Raw genomic sequence first — 22,595 nt, 5'->3', positions numbered from 1 at the left:
CAGATCTACTGGATCTTTAATCCAGTGGCTTAGGTGATTCCTGGAGCTCAAGTTTGGCCTCCCTAAGTGAGTCACACTGTCAGTTATCCCAACCCTTCTGCAGGGGCTTCCTGTTACCACCCCAGAGGTGCTATGATGGCGTTGGCCGTAAGTCCCTCTACCCCAGGAATCCAGATCTTCGTGTCTTCTGACCCCTTTATCCCACTTTTCTACTCTGCCTCCTCATAAGTCTCACCTTCTTTGAGAGACTTAAGGTCATGTAATAATTTACCATGCCATAGTAGCTAACGTATTAGCAAGACAAGAGTTCTCCTAAATAGGCTCAGGGTATTTTTCACTGATGGCAGTTCACCTGTCTGAGGATGATGACAACATTTTCATCTTGTTAAGTAAGAGGGGTAGGGTATATCCTTCATGGAATAGCAATAACAAATGTGTGTACTATTCTAAGTGCTTTGCATGTATGAACTCACTTTATCTTCATATCTATTGTATGAAGTACTATTTTACAAGGGAGGAAACTGAGGTGCAGAAATTAAATGTGGCTGTTCATATGGCTAACAAGTAGCTGAGGCAGACTATGAGCCCAGGCAGACTTGCCCATGCCCTTACCCATACTGTATTGCCTCTGTAACCGTCACTGTCCTCTGCTCTTGTGTAATATGTCAGTTTATGCCCCTTGAAGGTGAGAATGGTTCAGTGGTGCTCAGACAATCCTTAGCAAAAGGCCCCAAAATGAATTGACCACATAATTCAGAATCCTGAAACATCTTTGTCTTTCTTAACTCAGGTAATGAGCCATTCACCATTGTCAATGAAAACACTGGCAAGTGTATCCAACCACTGGATGGCTGGATAGTAGCAAAGGACTGTGACAAAACCAAGGATATGTTATGGAAGTGGGTGACCCACCATCGACTCTTTCATGTGCAATCCCAGAAGTGCCTTGGCCTAGATATCACCAAACCCATGGATACCTTGAGAATGTTCAGCTGTGACTCCCGTGCCATGCTATGGTGGAAATGTGATCACCGCTCTCTGTATGGAGCTGCTGGATACAATTTAGTTCTGAAGGATGGACATGCCATAGCAAGCACAAGTTCATCTGATTTCTGGAAGAGAGGAGGTTCAGAGGAAAACCTGTGTGACCAGCCTTACTATGGTGAGTATTAGAGGGGGATTTGACTCATTTGCTATTGTGTTTAATAAATGTGGCATTGAAAATTGAATACAAATAAAGCCTTAAAATGGTAGAGCAGTGAGCTAGCATTTAGTTCTAGGCACTGTACAGTAATGTCAGCTATCTCTGTGTAGTGGGTGTTATTCACACATTTTTTTACAGTTAAGGCTAGGAGAGATTGTCAGAAGTTAGGCAGCCATTCTGTGGCAGGCCAGAAAAAACTCTGATACCTGAGCATGTGCATCTCTTATGATTGCATTATTCTAAATGCCGTAAAAGGAAATGTTAAAATAACAGGAAATCCTTCCTATGAAATACAAGTCAAATTATCTAGTAAAATTTAAAAAAGAAAGAAAAAGACTTAAAGAAAATATATTTTTCCTTGTCTGCTGTTTTTAATATAATGGGAAGTTTTAAAGTACCTCATGTGGGTTCATTTATTTTTATTTTTGGCATGGTTATTATACTCTGATGTTTGTATTTATTATTCAGCATTTTGAGAATGGACTTTTCTCAGTTGCTTCCAAAAATAAATATATGAATGTTGCCTTTGGGGATTATCTTGATTATAACCTTTGTTTGGAGTCTAGAGACTGAATTACAACAAATTTCCAAGATTAAAAAGAATAAGTAGATTTATTTTTTGAACTTCTAAATGCTATTAGCTATCAGCCAAATGAATCTTCTTTCATCATGTTGCCCTAAATTACATCAAATTGATATATATATCAAAGTCCTGACTAGTTCCTCATCTTTGCTTGTCTCTGTAAATTTATATAGTTTTACAGAGATTTTCCTCTTCTCTTAAAACTCTTTTAACTTTGTTTTTTTTTATTTTTTATTTATTTATTTATTTTTAAATAATAAATTTTATTTTTATATTCCCCATACAATTGCAGCCCCCCCATTCTGACCCCAATCCCTCCCCTCCTGCCCTCGCCCCCCTAAAAGTGTCTCTGGTTCATAGTTTTTTGTTGGTTTTGATTTTCACTTTCTTATAGTTATTCATTTTCCTGGTCCCTTATTTAAGTTTTCTAGATTCCTGCTATGAGTGAGACCATCCGGTATTTTTCTTTTTCTTTCTGGCTTATTTCGCTGAGCATGATCTCTTCTAGCGCCATCCATGTTGCTGCAAATTGCATGTGTTTATCTTTTTTGAATGCTGAGTAATATTCCATGGTATATATGTACCACATCCTCCCATCATTCCCACTATCTGCACATATTTTTCTCCAAGAATAACCTCTTTCTATTTCCCAGAGAAGATACAACAGCTTCTGATAATGTCAGGTTCTAATGTTAAGGGGAAATTCTAGATAGAGATGGGGGTTTCCTTTTCTCCAGTCCTTGAGTACAAGGAAACAATTCTAGTTTCTGTTAGTCATCTTACTCCTAACCTTAAAAAAAAATGCTTTCTGGATAGCACTTAATGGTAAGTTTAAATTTTGTGCTACAAAAGCCTTTCTCTAACTTGGCAGCTTATGGAAAATATGGACCCAAACAAAATGCCTTTTGAACTTGATTTTATTGGTTTCATTGTGTTCATTTATGCCTCAAAAGGAATTATTTTCTTGTCAGGACTCTTTCTCCTGCTTTTAATTCCTTTGTTGTTGTTGTTGTTGAACTGCTTTTTAGGCTTTTATTTCAGCACAGAAGTCATTTATTGGTTAGATGATACCTTGCCTCAACATTGTGAATCCTTTTTGTACTCTATAATTTTGCACACTAAGGTCAAAGACAGTTATACACACCACACTGGAATCACTGCACATCCTCCTTTTAATGAAGTGTGACTCTCCTCCTTGTCCTACTAGTGCGATCTGTCCTGATTTCCAAGGTGCAAGGGTCTCTTTCAGGGTAGTGTCCCTCTAATCAATTATTAGATGTTCTTCTTAGGAGTGGATGTTCTTCTTAGGAGTGAAGGTGATGTCACCCCTGCTTTCAATTCTTTGAAGGGACATAATTGTATGTTAAAAATTGTGAATCAGTTCTCAAAATGCCTCATTTAACTATAGTTTTCTTTCTAATTCTGTATGTTTTGTATTATTTTTTGCATTTATAATATTCTTCTGGGAAGATGGCCGATGGGCTTCACATGGCTGCTTAAGTGATCATTGGTGCAGAAAAAGGCTAAGAACTCACCTAAGGTGCAGAAAAATGTTAAGAACTCCAGAAAGAGCAAAGCAGTACCACCAGCAAAAGCCCAAAGATACAGTGTGGATTTTTGTCCTTCCAAACACAATATTTGGAACACTAAATTTCCAATTGAGAAGTTTATTTTAAAAGGAGGTGTGGGGGCACATACAGTTCTGACTAGTCAAGATATACCTCAGATATGAATTTGCACAGGGGTCAGAACCAAACCTGCCTCCCCTTCTACATTCTTGTCTCAGTGACTGATATATCCAAGTCACAAATGTCAGAAATCTACAAGTAATCCTAGAGTTGTTCTGCTTTTTTCTCCACCTTTCATATTTAGTCAATATTAAGTTTTGGTCATTTTACGTATTAAGTTTATGTTTTCCCTTCCTGTTCATAGAGGGCACTGTCTGAAATTAGGGACTTTCTCTAGGACTGCTGTCTTGGACTCCCATTTAGTCCCTAACCCCACCTTCCTGACTAGTTGTATAAACATAAGACAGGTAAGTCCCAACAAAATGAAGTCCAACATTATCCAAGTTGTTGTAGGTAGGTAGGACTGAAAACCAGGATTGTGTTCCCCAAATTTAGTTTCTTGATTTTTCCCTTGACTTTAAAGTTTAGATTAGATTTTATTAGATCTAATTTATTAGATTAAATTTTAACTTCCAATTTGTCATTAGTGCTATGTTGCCTCTCTCCACAACCCCCATCCTGTGTGAGTTACATGTATATCAGGGAAAACTTGATATAACTTTTATATAACTTGTATAACTTTTTGATATAACTTGTATAACTTTTATGAATAAACTGCTTTTGACTGGCCTCCAGATATGTATTTGTATATCTACCATAGCTCAACCTTAATAGCACTTCAAATTTTGGATGTTTTGTGAATTATGCAAAAGAAAATGGACTTTTAATGGAATATAGCTGTAGGACTCTCTTGAATTTTGAGCAACTCTTCTTCCCTAACTCTTTAACCATTGATGTGATTTTGCCTCATGTTACTAAAGAAAATAATTTGTTAGTTTTTTGTGTGAGTGCCTGTTCCCAAATAAGCTGTTCTTTTAAGGATGCTGTCACCATAAATTCACACATTCAAAGAAGATTCTTTCAGGAAAGTCTGTCTATTGGATTTAAGAGGTCAAACAGTAGCAAACAATGTGTGACAAACTGTTAAAACTGTTAGTGAATAGTTAGCACAATTTTCTGCTGCTGGGGTGGTGGCAGTTGTGTGCTTATCATTCTTCATGGCATACTGTGCATTGGAGACTTCTTGTTGAAGCCAAGTTTTAAGCTATGAAACATGACTTAAAATCTGAGAAGAGAGCCTTTGGTGTCACAAGGTGTCCTTATGTCAAGGACATTAATCAGTGAGCAGGTTCTCACCTCTATCATTGACAGCTGAGTGACCAAATCTTTCACATAACTATTCAGCAAAAATGGGGATTTCATAAACAAGTATAATTCTTGCCCTATTGATCTCACAGGCTGATGGTAAAGAGCAAGAGATATGTAATTGAAAGTACTTTGTATAACAGAAATGTAAGTTCTTTGGGGAAAAAAATGATGGTTCTATTCTATAAGCAAAAGTCATCAAGATCAGAGGCTGTCCTTTGTTCTGATGTGTAATAGAAATTGGTGATGAGCTACTGGGAATTTTGGGTATGGTTAAAAACAGAACATGAGTAATAAGCTGTATTCTTGTCAAATATAATGTGAACACACTCTCTAACAGAAGTACCTTATTCAAAACCGTGTTTACATTAGAAGAAAATAAACCAATGTTCCTTAAAAGATTGTCAATAAAAGCTTCCAGATTATTCTTACCTTTGCTATATTGCAGCTTAATACATTGTACACTGTCAAATCAGTTTTCACACTTTAGTTAATGAACATTTGAGAATAATAAAGGATGCAGAATCAAATACCATCTTAAGCACACTTTTAAGCAAATCTTGAGGCATTTTAAGGGCCCCTAATAACCTGCTAAAGGGTGGTACATGCTGATTTTTCATATTTAGACTTCACCATATTTTTATCTGTCAGTGACCATGATTTTAAAGAAATTGAGTATATGGAAAAAGGTGACCAATATATATAATGTTAGCTGTACTATGAAAACCCTTTCCAGAGAACTGTTAATTAGCCTAAGTATTGAGCACTTCCCCTAGCATTTCCAGGCATATTAGAGATTGAAATCAATTTTCAATTCCTCTTTGTATACCAGGGGAATTTATTAACACAAAAGCTAGATCCACTACTTCAGTGGCCACCAGCTAGTCCTATGACTGTCCACTCAAGTGGGTGCTTCTTTCATAACCTTGCCCTGACTCTCTCCAAGTCCATTTAGAGTTCCAGCAGTTCTTCCTCTTTTTTTTTTTTTAAATCAGCCCTTACCCCCAATATATTTCCTGGATTTCTTCCATATTGTATCTGATTTATACAATTTTTCTATCATTTACACATTATTATAATATTTATATTTAAAATATAAATATATATTTTAAAATGAAGCCAAAAGCACAATACACATCTACTTCATTGTTCTGTGTGTAAGAGTCAAGAGTATTAGGCAATGAACTCTGGCTTTTAAGTGTAGCATTCAAGATTTTTCAAAATTTCTTGGCCAACTCATCTCTCAGTAATTTGTTCTTTCCCTTTCGTATTTAGGGAACCCATAAATATAATGTGCCTTATTTGTGTGCATGATGTAATCTCTGTGTGGAATGGTTTTCTCCCCAACTTCATTGCCTGGTGACCTGCTGTGTTTTTGGGGTTTTTTTATTTATTTATTTTCTTACATCTTTGTTAATTTTTGAGGAGTATTTGATTTCTCCCCTCCACTGTATTCTCTGTAGTTCTCCCACCACCTTGGCACCCGTGATGCATCATCATCGTCTTTTGTACTCTTCCCTTCCTCATTTTGACAACATTCTCTTTATGGCTCAGATTTATGGTCATCTTGTAAGATTTGTCTCTTTCCTGACAGTTTGTTTGACTTCTCTACATTCCTCATACAAGTAAAATCACTCAATATTTATCTTTATTCTTCTGGCATATTTTACTTAGCATGATCTCCATCCATGTTGCTATAAATGGCATGAGTTTATCTTTTTTGTTCATTGAGTAGTATTCCACTGCCTATATATACCACATGTCCTTGATCCATTCATCTGTTTGGGGGTATGTAGGTTATTTCCATATCTTGGCTATTGTAAATAGTGCTGCAGTAGACATAGGAGTTCAGGTTTCCTTTCAAATTAGTGTTGTTGTGTCCTTTGGGTAGATTCCTAGGAGTGGAATCACTGGATCTTATGGTTGGTCCAGTTTTAGTCTTTTGAGGAAGCTCCACATAGCTTTCCATAGTGGCTGGATCAGTTTGCATTCCCACCAGCAGTGTAAGAATGTTCCTTTTCTATACATCCTTGGCAGCAGTTATTTCTTCTGGGGTTTTTAATAGGGCCATTCTCACAGGTGTGAGGTGATAGCTCATTGTGGTTTTGATTTGCATTTCCCTAATAATAAGTGATGTTGAGCATTTTTTCATATGCCTGTTGGCCATTTGCATTTTTTTGGAGAAGTGTCTTTTTAGCTCTTCTGACCATTTTTTGATTGGTTTGTTTACTTTTTTGATATTGAGTTGTGTAAGTTCTTCGTAGATCTTTAAGCGATTCTCCCTCTCATGTCCTCAGAATCCATACCTCAACCTACCTACAATCTCTGAACAATGGAGCTATTTTGTTTATCTCTCTTACTTGACAATTGGTTTCAAAAAGTCCACATCCACCCACAGTGCTTCCAAGATATTTTTCTGTTCCACTCTTACTTAAGAAAATAGAGTGTAAGTTTAATCTTAGAGAGGCACCCTTTCTGCGGGAGCGCTCTGCCACCCACAAGGAGTCTGTTGATGGAGCCAGGATCTGTCAGCTCTCCCTCAAAATGCAATGAATGAAGTTTTACATGGATTATCTCATTGAAAGCTCATAACAACTCTGAGCTAAATACTATTGTTCCTAATTTGCAAATGTAGAATTTAAGGCTAATAGAGTTTGAAGGCCAGACCTGCGCAGTCAGCGTCCATGCTTTTGATTTCTATACTGTGCAGCCAACCCATATATTGTGTTTGCATAAGTGAAAACAACAATCTTTATTTCAAACAGTTTTAGAGATTATTCAACTGAAGCTGATTATTTTTAACTCCCCTTTCTTCTACCTCCTCCCCAATTCACAGAGATATACACCAGAGATGGAAACTCCTATGGGAGACCTTGTGAATTTCCATTCTTTCTTAATGGGACCTGGCATCATGAGTGCATTCTTGATGAAAATCACAGTGGGCCATGGTGTGCCACCACCTTAAATTATGAAAATGATCAAAAGTGGGGCATCTGCTTAATACCAGGTATGTATGGGCTAGTAAACTTTATAAATGGAAAGAAAAGGATACAATTTAGATAAGGCAAAGGGGAGAAAGCAAAGTCCAAGGTGACTGCAACAAATATCTAACATAAGGACTATATTATATTTTATCTATATCTAGATATACATATTATTTATCTATATCTAGATATACATATCTAGATATAGATATGGTCTATATCTAGATATACATATCTAGATATAGATATGGAAAGAGAGAGAAGTAATATGTAGCTATGAATTCTCTCTCAGAAGACCAGGAAAAGAATGGAAGTGGGCAAAGGAGGAGGAAGCATTCTGGACCATGCATACCTCAGTGAGAGGAGAGGAAAGACATAAACACTTAGGAAATTGCTGCTGACCTTTAACAGAGCAGTTTCAAATGACCAATGGTCATAGAAGCTGGGTTATATTGATAATTGCCTGAAGCATTAACAGAAGGAGAGTAAGCCTTTTAAAATTTATGGAGAGGAAAAAGAGTGAAAGCTGCATTGGAGAAGATGTGAGGGTGGTCATCGAAACTTAGTATATTTATGGTCTGAAGCAAAAGTGGGAGACAAAAGAGGCTGACATCCCCAGCCCTCTCAATATTGGTGACCTTGTTCCCTCTGCCATTTCTTTGTGTTAGGCAGAGAGGTTTTTTCCTAATTGTTTCTTACTTTAAGCAAACTATTCAGAGTATGTTTTTTTGAAGTCACTGTTCTTTAGGAAGAGAGACCAAAGTAATAGTTGCATCATTCTCTGATGTATAACTGTAGGGGCAGGAATGGGCACAGTGCAGGATCTCTAATCCAGCAGGCCAGGTAAAGGAGGAGAGAGTCCTGGAGCCCTCAGTGGCTTTTGCAGGCTTCCATTGGGATTTACCAGGTACATGGCAGGCATGGGTGCTGGGGTACCGGGAGGCTGGCAGGCCTCCCCAGCCCCCAGCAAGTCTCCACTCTGTTGGGCTCTCCGGCGCTCTCTGGTGGCATTATTCTCTGCTCCTCTCATGGTTCCCACTCTGCTTCTCGCAGTTCTGCTTCTCTGCTTCTGCTGGTGTCCCTGTGATGCCATCCTTAAAAGTCCATTCTTAGCCCAGGTGAATCCCATCTACATATGCTCACACCCTATTCCAAGTGCCCGCCATCAGGCATCCATTCAGGACTGCAGGGTTCCATCATCTATCCTAATGGCGGAAGGACAGAAAAGCCTGATACTTTTCCCTTACCCTACAATAGTTGAGACATAATTTCTTACCAGTCACGTGAAAGTTACAGGGGAATCACAGTACCTAGGTTATGGTAGATGCTCAAGAAATATTCTCTAATTTGGAAGAATCTGAGGACCACATTTTGAGAATCAGCTTTCTAGATAGGAGCCCCACAACTTTAGTACCTAAAAACCTATTGAAAGATTAAAAAGTCAGTATTTTCTTTAGCTGGTAATTTTTAATAAGCAGAGTTTGTTCAACCAGGCACCAATTTCATTTAATTCTCACTCTAATTTACATCAAAAGGTTAGATGTGAAAAGGAGCTTTGAAGTTATCCGAAGCAGACCCTCATTTCTTTGATAAGAGACAGCTGAACCATATTAAGGAACTTACTAGTCAGGGTCAGACCATATTTGTGTGGAGCCTGGTAAGGATTCTGGGATCCCTAACCCTTAAAACCTAACGTATTATCCTGCTCTGTCTCAGTTCCTTGACTGGCATGTCTCTTAGTGCCTTTAACCTCCTTTGGATAGTAGGATAGGGTAGTGGTTGAATAGTTAATACATTTATATGCCTCCCAGAATTATTTTTACAGAAGAAGCAAGATTGTAAGATTCTCAACTCATGGAGTGTTAGGCCATGGAGTTTGTATTGTATAACAAACACATTTGCAAATTTACCTATTTTGTTTTTGCCTCTTGTTATTTGGACTGTAGGGTAAATAAAAGGTATCAGGCTTTTCTGCCCTCCCACCATTAGGATTGATGATAGATCTGTGGGCCTGAATGAAGGCCTGATGGTGGGGACCTGGAGTAGGGTGTGGGCATATGTAAGTGGGTACACCTGGGCTGAGAGACTGGGCTTATAAGGGTGGCATCATGGCGATGCCAGAGGAACAGCAGAGCAGAGCAGAGCAAAAGAGTGACCAGAACAAGAGAGAACGGAACAGCAGAGAAGCAGAGGCCACAAGAGGTCGCCTGAGAGTCCAGAGAGAGTGAAGATTTCCTGGGGGCTAGGAGGCTTGCCAGCCTCCTGGTGCCCCAGCACCCCTGCCTGCGGTGTACCTGGTAAATCCCAATAAAAGCCTGTGAAAGCCACCAAGGGCTCCAGGACTCCTTCTTCACCCATTTGCTCGGATCATAGAGATCCTGCTCCATCCCTTCCTGCCACTACATGGGCCATTTAAAAATGACTGAAGAAGCAGTATATATCATTCAGAAGACCAACAAGTCTAGACTTGAGAGCAGTGTTTTTCATAACTCTGCCACAAACACCTCTAGATGTTTGGTCCCTGTAGGGTAAGGTAAAAGTATCAAACTTTTCTGCCCTCCCGCCATTAGGATAGACGACAGAACCCTGCGGTCCTGAATACATGCCTGATGGCGGGCACCTGGAGTGGGGTGTGGGCATATATAGATGGGATTCACCTGGGCTAAGATTACTGCGCTTATAAGGGTGGCGTCACAGGGATGCCAGCAGAAGCAGAACCATGAGAGGCAGAGAGAATCATGAGAGAGGAGAGCAGAGCAGCAGAACAAATGGAAGAACCACAGAGAAGCAGAGACCACTAGAGAGCCCAGAAAGCATGAAGACTTGCTGGTGGCTGTGAGGCCTGCCAGCCTCCAGGCCGCCCTGGAGCCCCTGACTGCTGTGTACCTGGTAAATCTCAATAAAAGCCTGAAAAGCCACTGAGGGCTTCTTCACCTGCCTGCTCGGATCATAGAGATCCTGCTCTGTGCCCATTCCTGCCACTACAGTCCCACATATGAAATGAGGGCATTAAGGATCTCTAAGGGCCCATCTAGCTTGAAGGTACATGAATCTGACATGTGACATGTAACTGATTTGTGATAAGTGACTAGACATGGGAGACTTTTTGAAAGCCCCCAGTAGAGTCTGAAACACACTTAAACTCATGAGAGGCTCTGAGTATATATTTCAACCAGTTGTATCAAGTACTGCATATCTCATCCAGGAAATAAAGTTTATTCTTTTGAAATTACACATGTGATGGGTAAATGGAATTAATCGGGCTTTTTACAACACTCACCTCTGTAGCTATCACCTGCAGCCTTGATTTTGTTGATGCAGAAAGCAGTTGGGAGCATGGGCGTGGGGCACACGTGCCTGATGTGGACACCTGGAGTGTGGGTGTGTGAGCATGCGTAAGTGTGCACACCTGAGCCTAGAGGTCAGGGATATAAGGGCGGCATCACTCAGGCAGAGGATGGCTACAGAAGAGGCAAGACCATAAGAGAGAAACCAGAGAAAAGAAATTGTTAGAAGAGTCACAGGGGTCTGGGAAGCCTGCCCCAACCCTGGCCAGCCCTTTACTTGGTTGCCACTACCGCATGTTTTTTAGATTTTTGTTAAAGAATATGTGCATTATACATTTTGTGAAATATGTATTATGCAATTGTAAAGTGTCAGGAACAGACACAGAGCAGGTTTTCTGATCCCATGCAGACCAGGTAAAGGAGAAGTCAGAGTCCTCAGTGGCTTTAGCAGGTCTTTTATTGGGGTTACCAGGTACATGGCAGGCAGGGGTGCTGTGAGCCCGGGAGGCTGGCAGGCCTCCCAGCCCCCAGCAGGTCTTCACTCTGGGCTCTCAGGCCTTCTCCCGGCTTCTTCTTCTCTTGCTGCTCTCTCGGCTTCTCTTTCGGCTTCTCATGGCTTCTACTGGCGTCCCCATGACACCACCCTTAAAAGCACAGTCTTAGTGCAGGTGTATCCACTTCAGGTGCCTGCCATCAGGCATGCATTCAGGATCACAGGGTTCCCTCATCTATCCTGATGGCAGGAGGGCAGAAAAGCCTGACATTTTTCCTTACCCTACAGCAATGTACATATACATTTATATACATATGCACACATTCATGTTAATTATTTAATATTGGTTACATATCATATATAAAAGAATTTATTGAGGAGAAAGTGGGACTTAGCTTCTCAAATACAATAGCCATTTGAACTCTGAATCTTGGTTATTTAAACAGTGTATTTGCACACACACACATACAAATAATGGTTTCACTTCAGGGTGTGGGCAAATCTCTGTAGTCTGCCACCATTTCCAGTAAGCTTGTTTTCTATTAGTTCAAGGGGTTGACAATGTGAGCACAGTTGAAGACGCCTACCTTTAGACAGAAGACAGGCAAGTGCAAAAATATGGCAATGTAATTGATTAGGAGAGTGAATAGTAGAAGAAGAATGGAAGTTTTAAGTAGTCTGAGTCGTTTGGTGTCCTATGACTACAATTTCCTTGTGTAATGGAAGAATCAAAATATGGCCTAGTGAAGGACTAATATCACACTGTAAAGGGCAGGACTGGCCACAGTGCAGGTTCTCGGATCCCATGCAGACCAGGTAAAGGAGGAGTCAAAGTCCTCAGTGGTTTTGCAGGTTTTTTATTTGGGGTTCACCAGGCATATGGCAGGCAGGGGTGCTGGCTGGGGGGCTGGGAGGCCCAAAGCAAGTCTTCAGCCCCAGCAAGTCTTCACTCTATCTGGACTCTCTGGCGTTCATTCTGCTGCTTCTCGGCTTCTGCTTCGGCTTCTCCTGCTGCTGCTATTGCTGCTGGCGTCCCCCTTGGCGTTCTGCTGGCCAAGGTGAATCCCATCTACCTATGCCCACACCCTATTCCAGGTGCCCGCCATCAGGCATGCATTCAGGACAAGGATCCATCATTTATCCTGATGGCGGAAGGGCAGAAAAGCCTGTCATTTTCTTTACCCTACACCCACAAAAGCAAATACATCAAATATAACAAAATACAATATAACAAAATACAACAGAACACAAATAAGTCCAGGCAGGGCACCAACCAAGTGCAAAAGACAATTATTGGTACCAGCAGATGAGCCACCAAATCTGCTGCCGAAGGCACTGCTCATACGAGGGAGGGGAATCACTCACGGCATCTACTATATCACACCAGGAGCCGTCAGGCTTCCTGGCCTTCTCTGGCTGTAGTCTCGGCTACAAGGCACACACAGCATCCACCCCCAGGATGTACTAGCTCTGGGATTGGCAATTTTATTCTGTTGGGGGTAATCGCCAACCCTCAGGGTTTGTCTGCAGTCGCTCCAACACTCGGCCTTCACAGCCACCCATGCGACTCACAAACCCCTGCACTCAGGCCAACCCACTGCACAATCACATGGGTCGGGGATCCAAACTCTGCATTCGGCTTGGCTCCACCCCAAGCCACATTCCCCACCCGTCCCCCAAGGACAGGTTCCTCAGCTCCTCACCCTCACTCGAGAATGATTTTACGAGACTCACAGGGCTTCAGCATACCCAGGCTGCTTAACAGCTGCTTAGGGCTTCTCAACTTAGCATCAGTACCAGCTTTTGCCTTCTTAGTTGGCTTTTCTCCTCCACCTGGCTGCTGGGCATGCACAGGCTGCTTTTGGCCATCTAGGCCCACTGGCCACCCCCGGATTCTCAAAAAAAAAAACATAACCTGCCAAGGTCCTCCGCCTTCTGGCGGTATTGTCAGTCCAAGTTTATCAGTCCACGTCCATCAGTTGAAGTCCATTGGCCTCTCCTTGCATCAGCAACGGCCTGCTGCCTCAGGGGTCATTGGCTGGTCCTTTCCGGTGTCGTTGGCTGGTCCTCTCGGACGTCTCCTTCACGCCAGGTCTCATCCTGCAGCTCGTGGACGTATCCATCTTCTATACCGCCATGGCGCCTCCAGCGTCGTTACAGGCAGTCTTTTACTCCTTAGTCCCTCCAGGTCTTCGGAGGGCTCCAATACCCGTCTGCATGGATCTTGCCGACTTACGCCAATTGTAAAGGCAGGACAGGATACAGTGCAGGTTTTCTGATCCCATGCAGACCGGGTAAAGGAGGAGTCAAAGTCCTCAGTGGTTTTGCAGGTTTTTTATTTGGGGTTCACCAGGCATATGGCAGGCAGGGGTGCTGGCTGGGGGGCTGGGAGGCCTGCCAGCCTCCCAGCCCCCAGCAAGTCTTCACTCTATCTGGGCTCTCTGGCATTCGTTCTGCTGCTTCTCAGCTTCTGCTTCGGCTTCTCCTGCTGCTGCTATTGCTGCTGGCGTCCCCCCCGTGACGCCGCCCTTAAAAAGCACAGTCTTAGCCCAGGTGAATCCCATCTACCTATGCCCACACCCTGCTCCAGGTGTCCGCCATCAGGCATGCATTCAGGACAAGGATCCATCATCTATCCTGATGGCGGAAGGGCAGAGAAGCCTGACATTTTCTTTACCCTACACACACCCTGAAAGATGCCCATTGAATATGCAATATTTCTATCTCTAAGTAATAGAAAACATTATGCCCATACTTTATGATCACTAACATATCTTTTTATCAACAGAAAATGGCTGTGAAAATAACTGGGAAAAGAACGAGCAGACTGGAAGTTGCTATCAATTTAATACTCAGGCAGCACTTTCTTGGAAAGAAGCTTATGTTTCATGTCAGAATCAAGGAGCTGACTTATTGAGCATCAACAGTGCTGGTGAACTAACATATCTTAAAGGTATGTTTACTTTGTGTGTGGTAAAGCAAATTGCTGAAATTGTAAAGATGCAGTCTCTCTGCTACTTTTTTATCCCGGTATGTTGTTTTGTGTATATATCTTTCTATCTTCTCTTGGGATTTAAACATCAACACTGAGGCCCTCAAGCAAAAAAAGTAGTGAGTATAATAATCCTGTTCCATCCGTTGAAAATGCATCATGTGATGGAGACTAAAGAGAGGTTAATGTTCAGAAAATGGGCTGGACTAGCAAGATTAAACTACTGCCCTAAGCCTAAATGAAAGGATTTGAAGAAAGATGACCAATCAACTCTTTGTACTTTGAAAAGTAGAGAATTCATGAATGTAAAGAAGATGACTAAGTCACACCAAGTGGCTTCAGTAAAAAGTCCTCACATTTGAGTAAACAGGTGCATTCCTCAGGGGCCAGGAGAATTTAAGAAATCTTAAAATACAATGACATGGACACAAAGTAGAATTTTGTTTGTAGACTTGTGGTTTACATAATTACTTTTTATAATTATTTTTATAGTTATTACATAATTATTTTTATTTTTTAAGATTTATTATTTATGCATACAAGAATTGGGGTACAGGCCAGAGGTGTGGGGGGGGGGTGAGAGGATTCACCAGAGACAGAGTGGGGAACAGAACAGGCAAACTGACTGAAATACACTGCTGAGGGGAGCAGTGGGCAAGACAGGAGAGGTCTGCTGTGCCATGTGGGTAGCTCCTTGGCCAGCTGGGGATCGAATTTGTGCTACAGAGGCTGCAGAGGCTGTGGATAGCTTCACAGTACTGTGCTACCCCTTGCGCCACCAGGGAGGCCCTATGTTGTTACTTTTAATTACAAGAGCTTATATAGACAAAAATGGAAAATTCTAACCTAGAAAGAGACCTGTATAACCACCACCCTGACTTATATTTTGTCGTATTACTTTATATTCCTCCCCACTCCTATCCTTCCTCCTTCCTTCCTTACTTCCCTTCCTTTAAAGAAATAGAAGGTTAACAAAGTTCATCTAAAAGTTTCATGTCCACCTCTCACAATATCCATCCCTTGAGTGCTTTTACTACATATCTATGCATAAATACTATGTAAGTGTTTATTATACTATTGTTTTATGTTTTAAAATAATACAAATACTATCTTATTTATCCATTTGTAAGTTTATCCATTGTTAACTAATGCTTTGTAAATATTACATTGTATGAATAAACCACAATTTATCTATTACCCTATTAGGAAACAGGTCCTGCTCTGCTCTTGCTATTGCAAATACCTCTGCAAGGAACTTCCTTATACATGCTTGTCTGTAAACATGTCTGAGAGTTTCTCTAAAATAGAAACTGCTGAGTCGTAGGGTGCTCATCTCTTCACTTCTAATCAAAAATTCTGAATTGCTTTCCAAAGTGATTGCATAAGTTTATACCTCCACCAGTATTTGGTGTTATCACGCTTATTAATTGGCTGATACAATGGATATAAAATGGTATTTTATTCTCCATTTATATTTCCCTTACAATTAAAATGGTTTGCGTCTTGTGTGTCTTAGGCATTCAGGTTTTCCCTCTGAAATTTTCCAGTTTATATCCTTTTCCTATTTTCTATTGAGTTGTTTTTCACTAATTTGTTATACTACTTATGTATTCTGGGCACTAATCTATTGTAAGATTACAAATATCTTTTCCTAGTCTTTGGTTTTTTTAATTTTTTTTGCCTCTTATTAAGATAATGTTAATTTTAATTTGATCAAGTTTATCAATCTTTTCCTTAGTGCTTTGTGCTTATGTTCACACAGATATATTTGAAATATAATTGCATATGTATATCTGGTACAGTAATGTATCACACATAATTCCCTGGGAAGAATCAAGAAACTTGTCAAATATTTTGTATATTTTATATTTTGTATGCATAAATAATTAATATTTAGCAAATCTTTCCTTAGCCCTAGTATAATAAAGATACCCTCTCTTGTTTTCTTCTAAAAACTCACAATTTGCTTTTGAAATTTACATTCTTTTTTTTTTTGGGTGGGACCCTTGCCAGTGGCCGGGGATCCAACTGGTGCTAGAGGCTGCGGGCAGCCTCGCAACCCAGCACTCAACCGCTGTGCCACCAGGGGAGGCCCTGAAATTTACATTCTTAATCCATCTGAAATGTAATTTATAGAGGTGGATATCTGATTTATAGTTCTCCACGTGCATAGTCAGTTGACCGAGCACTGTTTATTTTACATTTTCCCCTCTGATGTATTATGCTGCTTTTAACATACATAGACTCCCATCTGTATATGTGGGCTGTTTCTAGACTCTTCTTCCTATTCCTTTGATCTGTTTGTTTCTGTTTCTACTCCATGCTATTTTAATTTTTCTGGCCTTATATAGTAAATCTTGGTTTCTAGGTAAGCAAATACTCCTATATTCATTTTTCTTTCTTGAATTGTCTTGGCTATTTTTTTGGACTATTTATTCTTTCATATGAATCTAAGGGCCATCTTATTAAATTCAAAGAAAAACCCTACTGGGGCTTTGGAATTGCATTGAATTGTAGATTAATTAAGGAAGCATTGCTGTACTACATTAAGTCTTCTCATCCATGAAAATGATATGCTTTTTTATTTATCTAGGACTCCTTTTATGTACTCAATAAAATTCTATGACTTGTTCCATCAGTGTCTTCCATATCATTTACTAGAAAGTTTATAAACACTTTTACATTATTTTTAAAAATCAAGAAACCCAAGTTACTGAACTCCTGATAATTTATTTAATTAATGAAAAAAATCATAATACATGCTGAAGACTATAGTGTTCCAAAAAAGACACTAAATAATATAATACATTATCTTATTTAATCCTATATAAGAACCCTATGAGGTAAGTATTAATGGCCTTTCTGATGCTTTAAGAGACTCTTCTGTGCTTCATCCAAGATGTGCAACCATTATCAGATCCTGATGTTTCTCATTGTGGGGAGAGAAATAGAAATACAGGCTCAGATTTGAACAAGGTTCTCCAAGACAGTCAAAAAATATTTACCCAGTGGACTTTCCCATTTGACTAGGTATGGGGATTTATGCTAGCAATCATCTATTTCTTGATCACAAAAATGAGGGTGGGCAAAGCTAAATTCATCTTTTGCCTAAACTTTCTGTAGAAAAAAGTCCAGGTCGAAATTGTCCAGGGCATATACGAAATGAGGCCCAACCAGGAGATCTAGAATTTTTCTATTTCCTATTCACATCCACCTGGCATAAGACTCATTAGGAATATTTGGGCTTGCCAACATAGTCATAATTTTTAAATACCGTGATTATAGTAAAGAATAAGTCATCAATACAGATCACAAATAAGATACTGGAATGAAGCAAATTAGAAGCCTGACAGCATCCAAAGATCATTTTGTTCCATTATAAATGTGGGTTTACAATATGCAGATAACTGATAAGATTATCAGAGGGAGCAATAGAATTATTCAGACTTCCTTCTGGGAGATATCTGAAAAAAGCTTCCTGGAAGGGCATTGAACTTGGAAAGGATAGAAATGATCATTCATATTATCCTTGATTATAATGAATGAAAGGAATTTTAAATGTCAGGACATGGTTGAGTCTGGAGTACCATAAATATATCATTGTTTCCAGAGCTTCTTTATGAATGCTGGAAAATCAATTGTTTTTACTAACAGGGGAAAAAAGTACATTTGATTAAATCTTCAATGTCTTTGTATACAAGTTCTAACAACCTTTCATTCTGCTAACAAGGTTAAAAAAAAAGGATGAATCCAGAGTTCCCTTCAGCATTCTCCTAAATCACCTGCTCCAATAACAACTCCTTCCTTGGTAGTGTATCATTATCATCTATTTCCTTGAGAAAAGTGAGATGAAACCTGAGCTACTAACCCACATACTTACCCGAACTGTCATCCCTCCAGTTTGTTCAAGTTTAATTCCTTTTCCCAAGCTCTTTGCATCTACACTGTTTCTTGCATCTCTTATATTTTCATTGACTTTTCTTCATCAGGCTATAAATTTGATTAAACTTCAACCATTACATCCTGTAGCCCTGTCTCTTTCTTTTAGCTCCTGGAAAGTATGGTGTACCTTTGTGATTTACTCCTAACATCACATTTGCTCCTCAGTAGAATGATAATTGGACTTCCTTCCCTACCAACCTCTTCCCACCTTGTGAATGTTGGTTTCTGGATTATTGCTCTTGGCCCCTTTTATCTTAGCTGTTGCTATCTCTGCTCTACCCAGGGAAACTAGTAGGTGACCTGTTTTAGGAATTTGGATTCTAAAGTCTGTAGTAAAACAAAAATTGTGCATACTCAAAATTATCCTCAAACAGTCCTTAAAGCATGATTATGAGTTTCTATATGTAAATAATATATCTATATAAAGTGTTAATGTTATTTTCTACATGCAGATTACACAGATATATATGATATATAATGGCATATGTATATCTAGTACAGTAATGTATCATACATAATTCCCTGAGAGGAATCAAGAAAGTTGCCAAATATTTTACTGCTGGAAATATTTCAGCTTTATAGAAATTCCAACCTGTTAGCTCTTCCTGTTTGGGAATATATCCTTGTCTTCTGTGGACCATTTCATTAATTGCTCTATTTCTTCTACCTGGCCCTAAATATCTTCAAATTCTTCTTTGTGAAGTTGATGAAGTCTTACCGGTTTCTCAAAAAATGCTGTTGACTTCCTTGATAGTGATGTGAACATCCTTGCAGTCACTTGCATATTCTTTTCATATTTTTTCCATTGCACATGGATCCACACAAGCATAACTGCATTTCTTGCTTGTGGGCATACACACATTGAGTGGCATGTTGGCAATTAATTTCACTATTTACATTATTTCTGCTTCTCGATCTTTCCTTTTCAGTGATGACATATAGTTGTTGAATAATAAATTTCAATGATATATCTCCATGTGGCACACATTTGTGTGTAGGGGTGTGTGTGTGTGTGTCTGTTTATCTTCCATTCTATATTTCCAGCCTGTTTCTTTGGATTCTAGAGCAGTATATTTTAATGCCTATGAAAGAGCTCCTATACATATTTCTGAAACAGCACTAGTAACATTTTACCATTTTAGAGGATGCATACTGGTTTCCTTCTTATAGATTGAAATCCTCATGAAAGCAGAGACTTTGTCATTTTGGTTTTATAGTCTTCGTAACTGGTAAATAATATGTGCTTAAATAATGTGAACTGTCAGTCTGGAATACAGTAATATCTACAAAATCTAGATATGTATTGGAAACTGCTTTTTCTACATTAGCACAAGAGTTAAAAATAGTTAAACAGCTATTCTGAGAAGATTCTGTTTTAATCTTAGAAGAAAAGGAACTGGACAAGCTAATGGGAAAGTAGAAATCACTTAACTGACTAGTCTTTCTGGCTTTCTCAGTAATCTGAAGTTTTGTTATTTGCACATTGTTTGTCTTTGTTGGATAAACAGTGCCCTACAGGAATTCCTGTCTTTAGATATTTTTGCTATTAGTAAAAACTTAAGTCTGGTTAGATAATAACTTAAGTGATTCTGTCAGTCTTTAAAATTATGTAACTTTTACAGAAAAAGAAGGCATTGCTAGAGTTTTCTGGATTGGCTTAAATCAGCTGTTCTCTGCTAGAGGCTGGGAATGGTCCAACCACAAGCCATTAAACTTTCTCAACTGGAGTCCAGGTAAATTCTCCTTCCCCAATTTACTATGCACAGAACAAACACTTCAAGAAGTAAGAGCTTTCCCCTCACTGAGACATTGTAAATATCAAATCTTGACCACTCTTAATATGGTTACCTCTCAGGAGAATTTCTTTTCCCTACCCTTTTCTGTATTTTGATGTGTAGTTAAGTTGAATCACACCATGGACCACTGAACATTTGTCTCCAACCTCTGAGCAGGATGAACCCCACACAGGGCCGAAGAACTTAATGTGTGTGACTGATGCCTACTATATTTCATCTACAGCATTGCTCTAATACAGAAATAGCCCTTCAAAAAAAAACAGATTTATTTATGCATACAAGAACTGGTGTACAGGCCAGAGGTGGGGGGTAGGGGGATGAGAGGATTCACCAGAGACACAGCAGGGATCAGAATAGGCACATCTATTGAAATACACTGCTGAGGGGAGCAGCGGGCAAGACCGAAGAGGTCTGCTGTGCCATGTGGATTGCTCCCAGGCTACCGGGGATTGAACTCAAGCTGCAGTGACTGCAGATAGCTTCATAGGTTGCATCTTAACCCCTTGTGCCACCAGGGAGGCTCAGAAATAGTCCTTTTTGCTTTTGAAACTCTCAGGATCTCCCTACTGTAGCATCCAAGTGCTGACAACATAATGGTTGTATTTTATTACACAGATAACTAAAAGAAAATTTCATAGTGAATAAAACAAACAAAACCTTAGTTCGCCAAAGGATATTTCCCCCAAAAGGTTTAGATACCGTTTTAAAAAGAAGTCAGGTTTATGATAAATGTAGAACTAAATGTTAACCCTTCAGTACAAAATGTTCTACAACCATATAAGAAAATCAAGTGCAGTAAAATACTAGTAGGTCATTTTAATTAATGAAATTTTATTATTTGTAAATAAATATACTTTTCTCAGAAAATAGAATCTTAAAGATTACTTAATCTTTCATTTAAGACCTTTGAGGCATCACCAAATCATAATTAAATATTTTTATTTTATAGAGTAGACGATCAAGAGCTACTGACCATAGACTATGTCATGGAAGTTGTTGGGGGCAGAGGTTTGGTTTTTGGTTTTGGTTTTGTCTTTTAAGTTAACTGTGTGCTATCAGAACATAGTTCCCAGAAGCCTGTATTTTACAAAAAAGACATATTTTAGCACATAATTGTCCCCTGAGATTTATACATTTTGATTTATTTACAAGTTTCAACTGTTTTATGAGCTCCCATGAAAGCAAAAAAAAATAGGAATATAAATTATTTTTTCTAACCACCACCCTGGCCTAAACATCTCTTTCTAACTCTTTGAAAATCCTGCCATTGAAGATATGTCTAGTGCACCGACAATAGGTGGATCAAGCTGTGCAAAAATGGATGCTGAGTCTGGTCTGTGGCACAGCTTTTCCTGTGAATCTCTACTGCCCTACATCTGCGAGAAACCACTAAATGACTCAGTGGAGTTAACAGGTATTTTTCTTACGTTCCTGTATACAACTATATTAAAATCACAGTTTTGTGAAGGAAATCCATTTCAGATACTATTTCCACCTAAACTTGGAGTGCAGAAAAGGATTTGATTTTGACCCTGTGGTTAGTTATCATCAACCATATGTAAATAAAGCCTTGGTTTGACATATTCCCACAGAAAGCGGAGATATGCTAGATAAATATATTTCTGTTCTTTTTTCTTCAAGCAGTGGTTCTCAAAGGGTGGTCCCCAGAACTAGAGCATCAGCATCATCTGTACAATTAGAAATGCAAATTCTTAGGACCTACTCTAGATTTCCTGGATTAGAAGCTCTGAAGGTGGGACCCAGCAATCTGTATTTTAAAAAGCCTTGCAAATGATTCTGATGCACACTGGTTTGAAAAACACTGCTCTATGTATTGCCTGTCTCTGTGAAATAAAAAATGATGGACACAGCTGTGCTCCCAGACTTTCCTATCCCCTGCCCCTCAATGCCCACCCCTCCTCCATCCTTCTTTGCCAGACTGATTCTTTAGGTCTTTGTGTTGATAAATTAATAGAAAAGGAGAGAAGCAGAAGCATAAATTGTGTACAAGGAGTAAGTCTTTTCCAGGGAGTTTGGTCCTGAGACACAAGAACAGCTAACTTTTTGAGGTGAAGACAAGTTTTGCCCTTCCTGTCATGCACAGAGCCCACTGTATATCTGGCATTTGATTGAATTCTCACTGAATTAAAGACTAATATTCAAAACTGGGAGAGGAAAAAAGAGGTTTTAAAATGCCTTGCTTTAAAGAATATGAAGGAAGGGAATAAAGCATGAAGTGTTTTATCATCCATAAAACTTTCTTTAACATTAAAAAATGAGTATATAAGATAAAGAATGTAGAGGGATGTTTTAAAATAATAGGACAAAATGAATATTCATCTTCCAAGTTGATTCAAATCACATTTGGTCCATATAAGTAA

At 39.3% G+C, this 22,595-nt stretch overlaps 1 protein-coding gene across 1 annotated transcript in view; it reads left to right on the top strand.

Moving 5' to 3' along the window:
* LY75 (lymphocyte antigen 75) overlaps nucleotides 1–22,595 on the top strand; it is a gene marked incomplete at its 5' end in the record, with an annotated part of 94,334 nt that overhangs the window by 4,746 nt on the left and 66,993 nt on the right. Inside the window, 5 exons of the mRNA XM_084240402.1 lie at nucleotides 791–1,162; nucleotides 7,557–7,727; nucleotides 14,273–14,437; nucleotides 20,041–20,151; nucleotides 21,488–21,628. Of these exons, the coding sequence (XP_084096528.1) occupies nucleotides 791–1,162; nucleotides 7,557–7,727; nucleotides 14,273–14,437; nucleotides 20,041–20,151; nucleotides 21,488–21,628 (960 nt within the window). The remainder of the gene's footprint in view (nucleotides 1–790; nucleotides 1,163–7,556; nucleotides 7,728–14,272; nucleotides 14,438–20,040; nucleotides 20,152–21,487; nucleotides 21,629–22,595) is intronic.

The sequence above is a fragment of the Talpa europaea genome, assembly GCF_964194135.1.
Source record: "Talpa europaea genome assembly, chromosome: 1".
Lineage (NCBI taxonomy): Eukaryota > Metazoa > Chordata > Mammalia > Eulipotyphla > Talpidae > Talpa > Talpa europaea.
The sequence above is the reverse complement of the archived record's forward strand: the minus strand, read 5'-3'. Positions and strand labels throughout refer to the sequence as shown.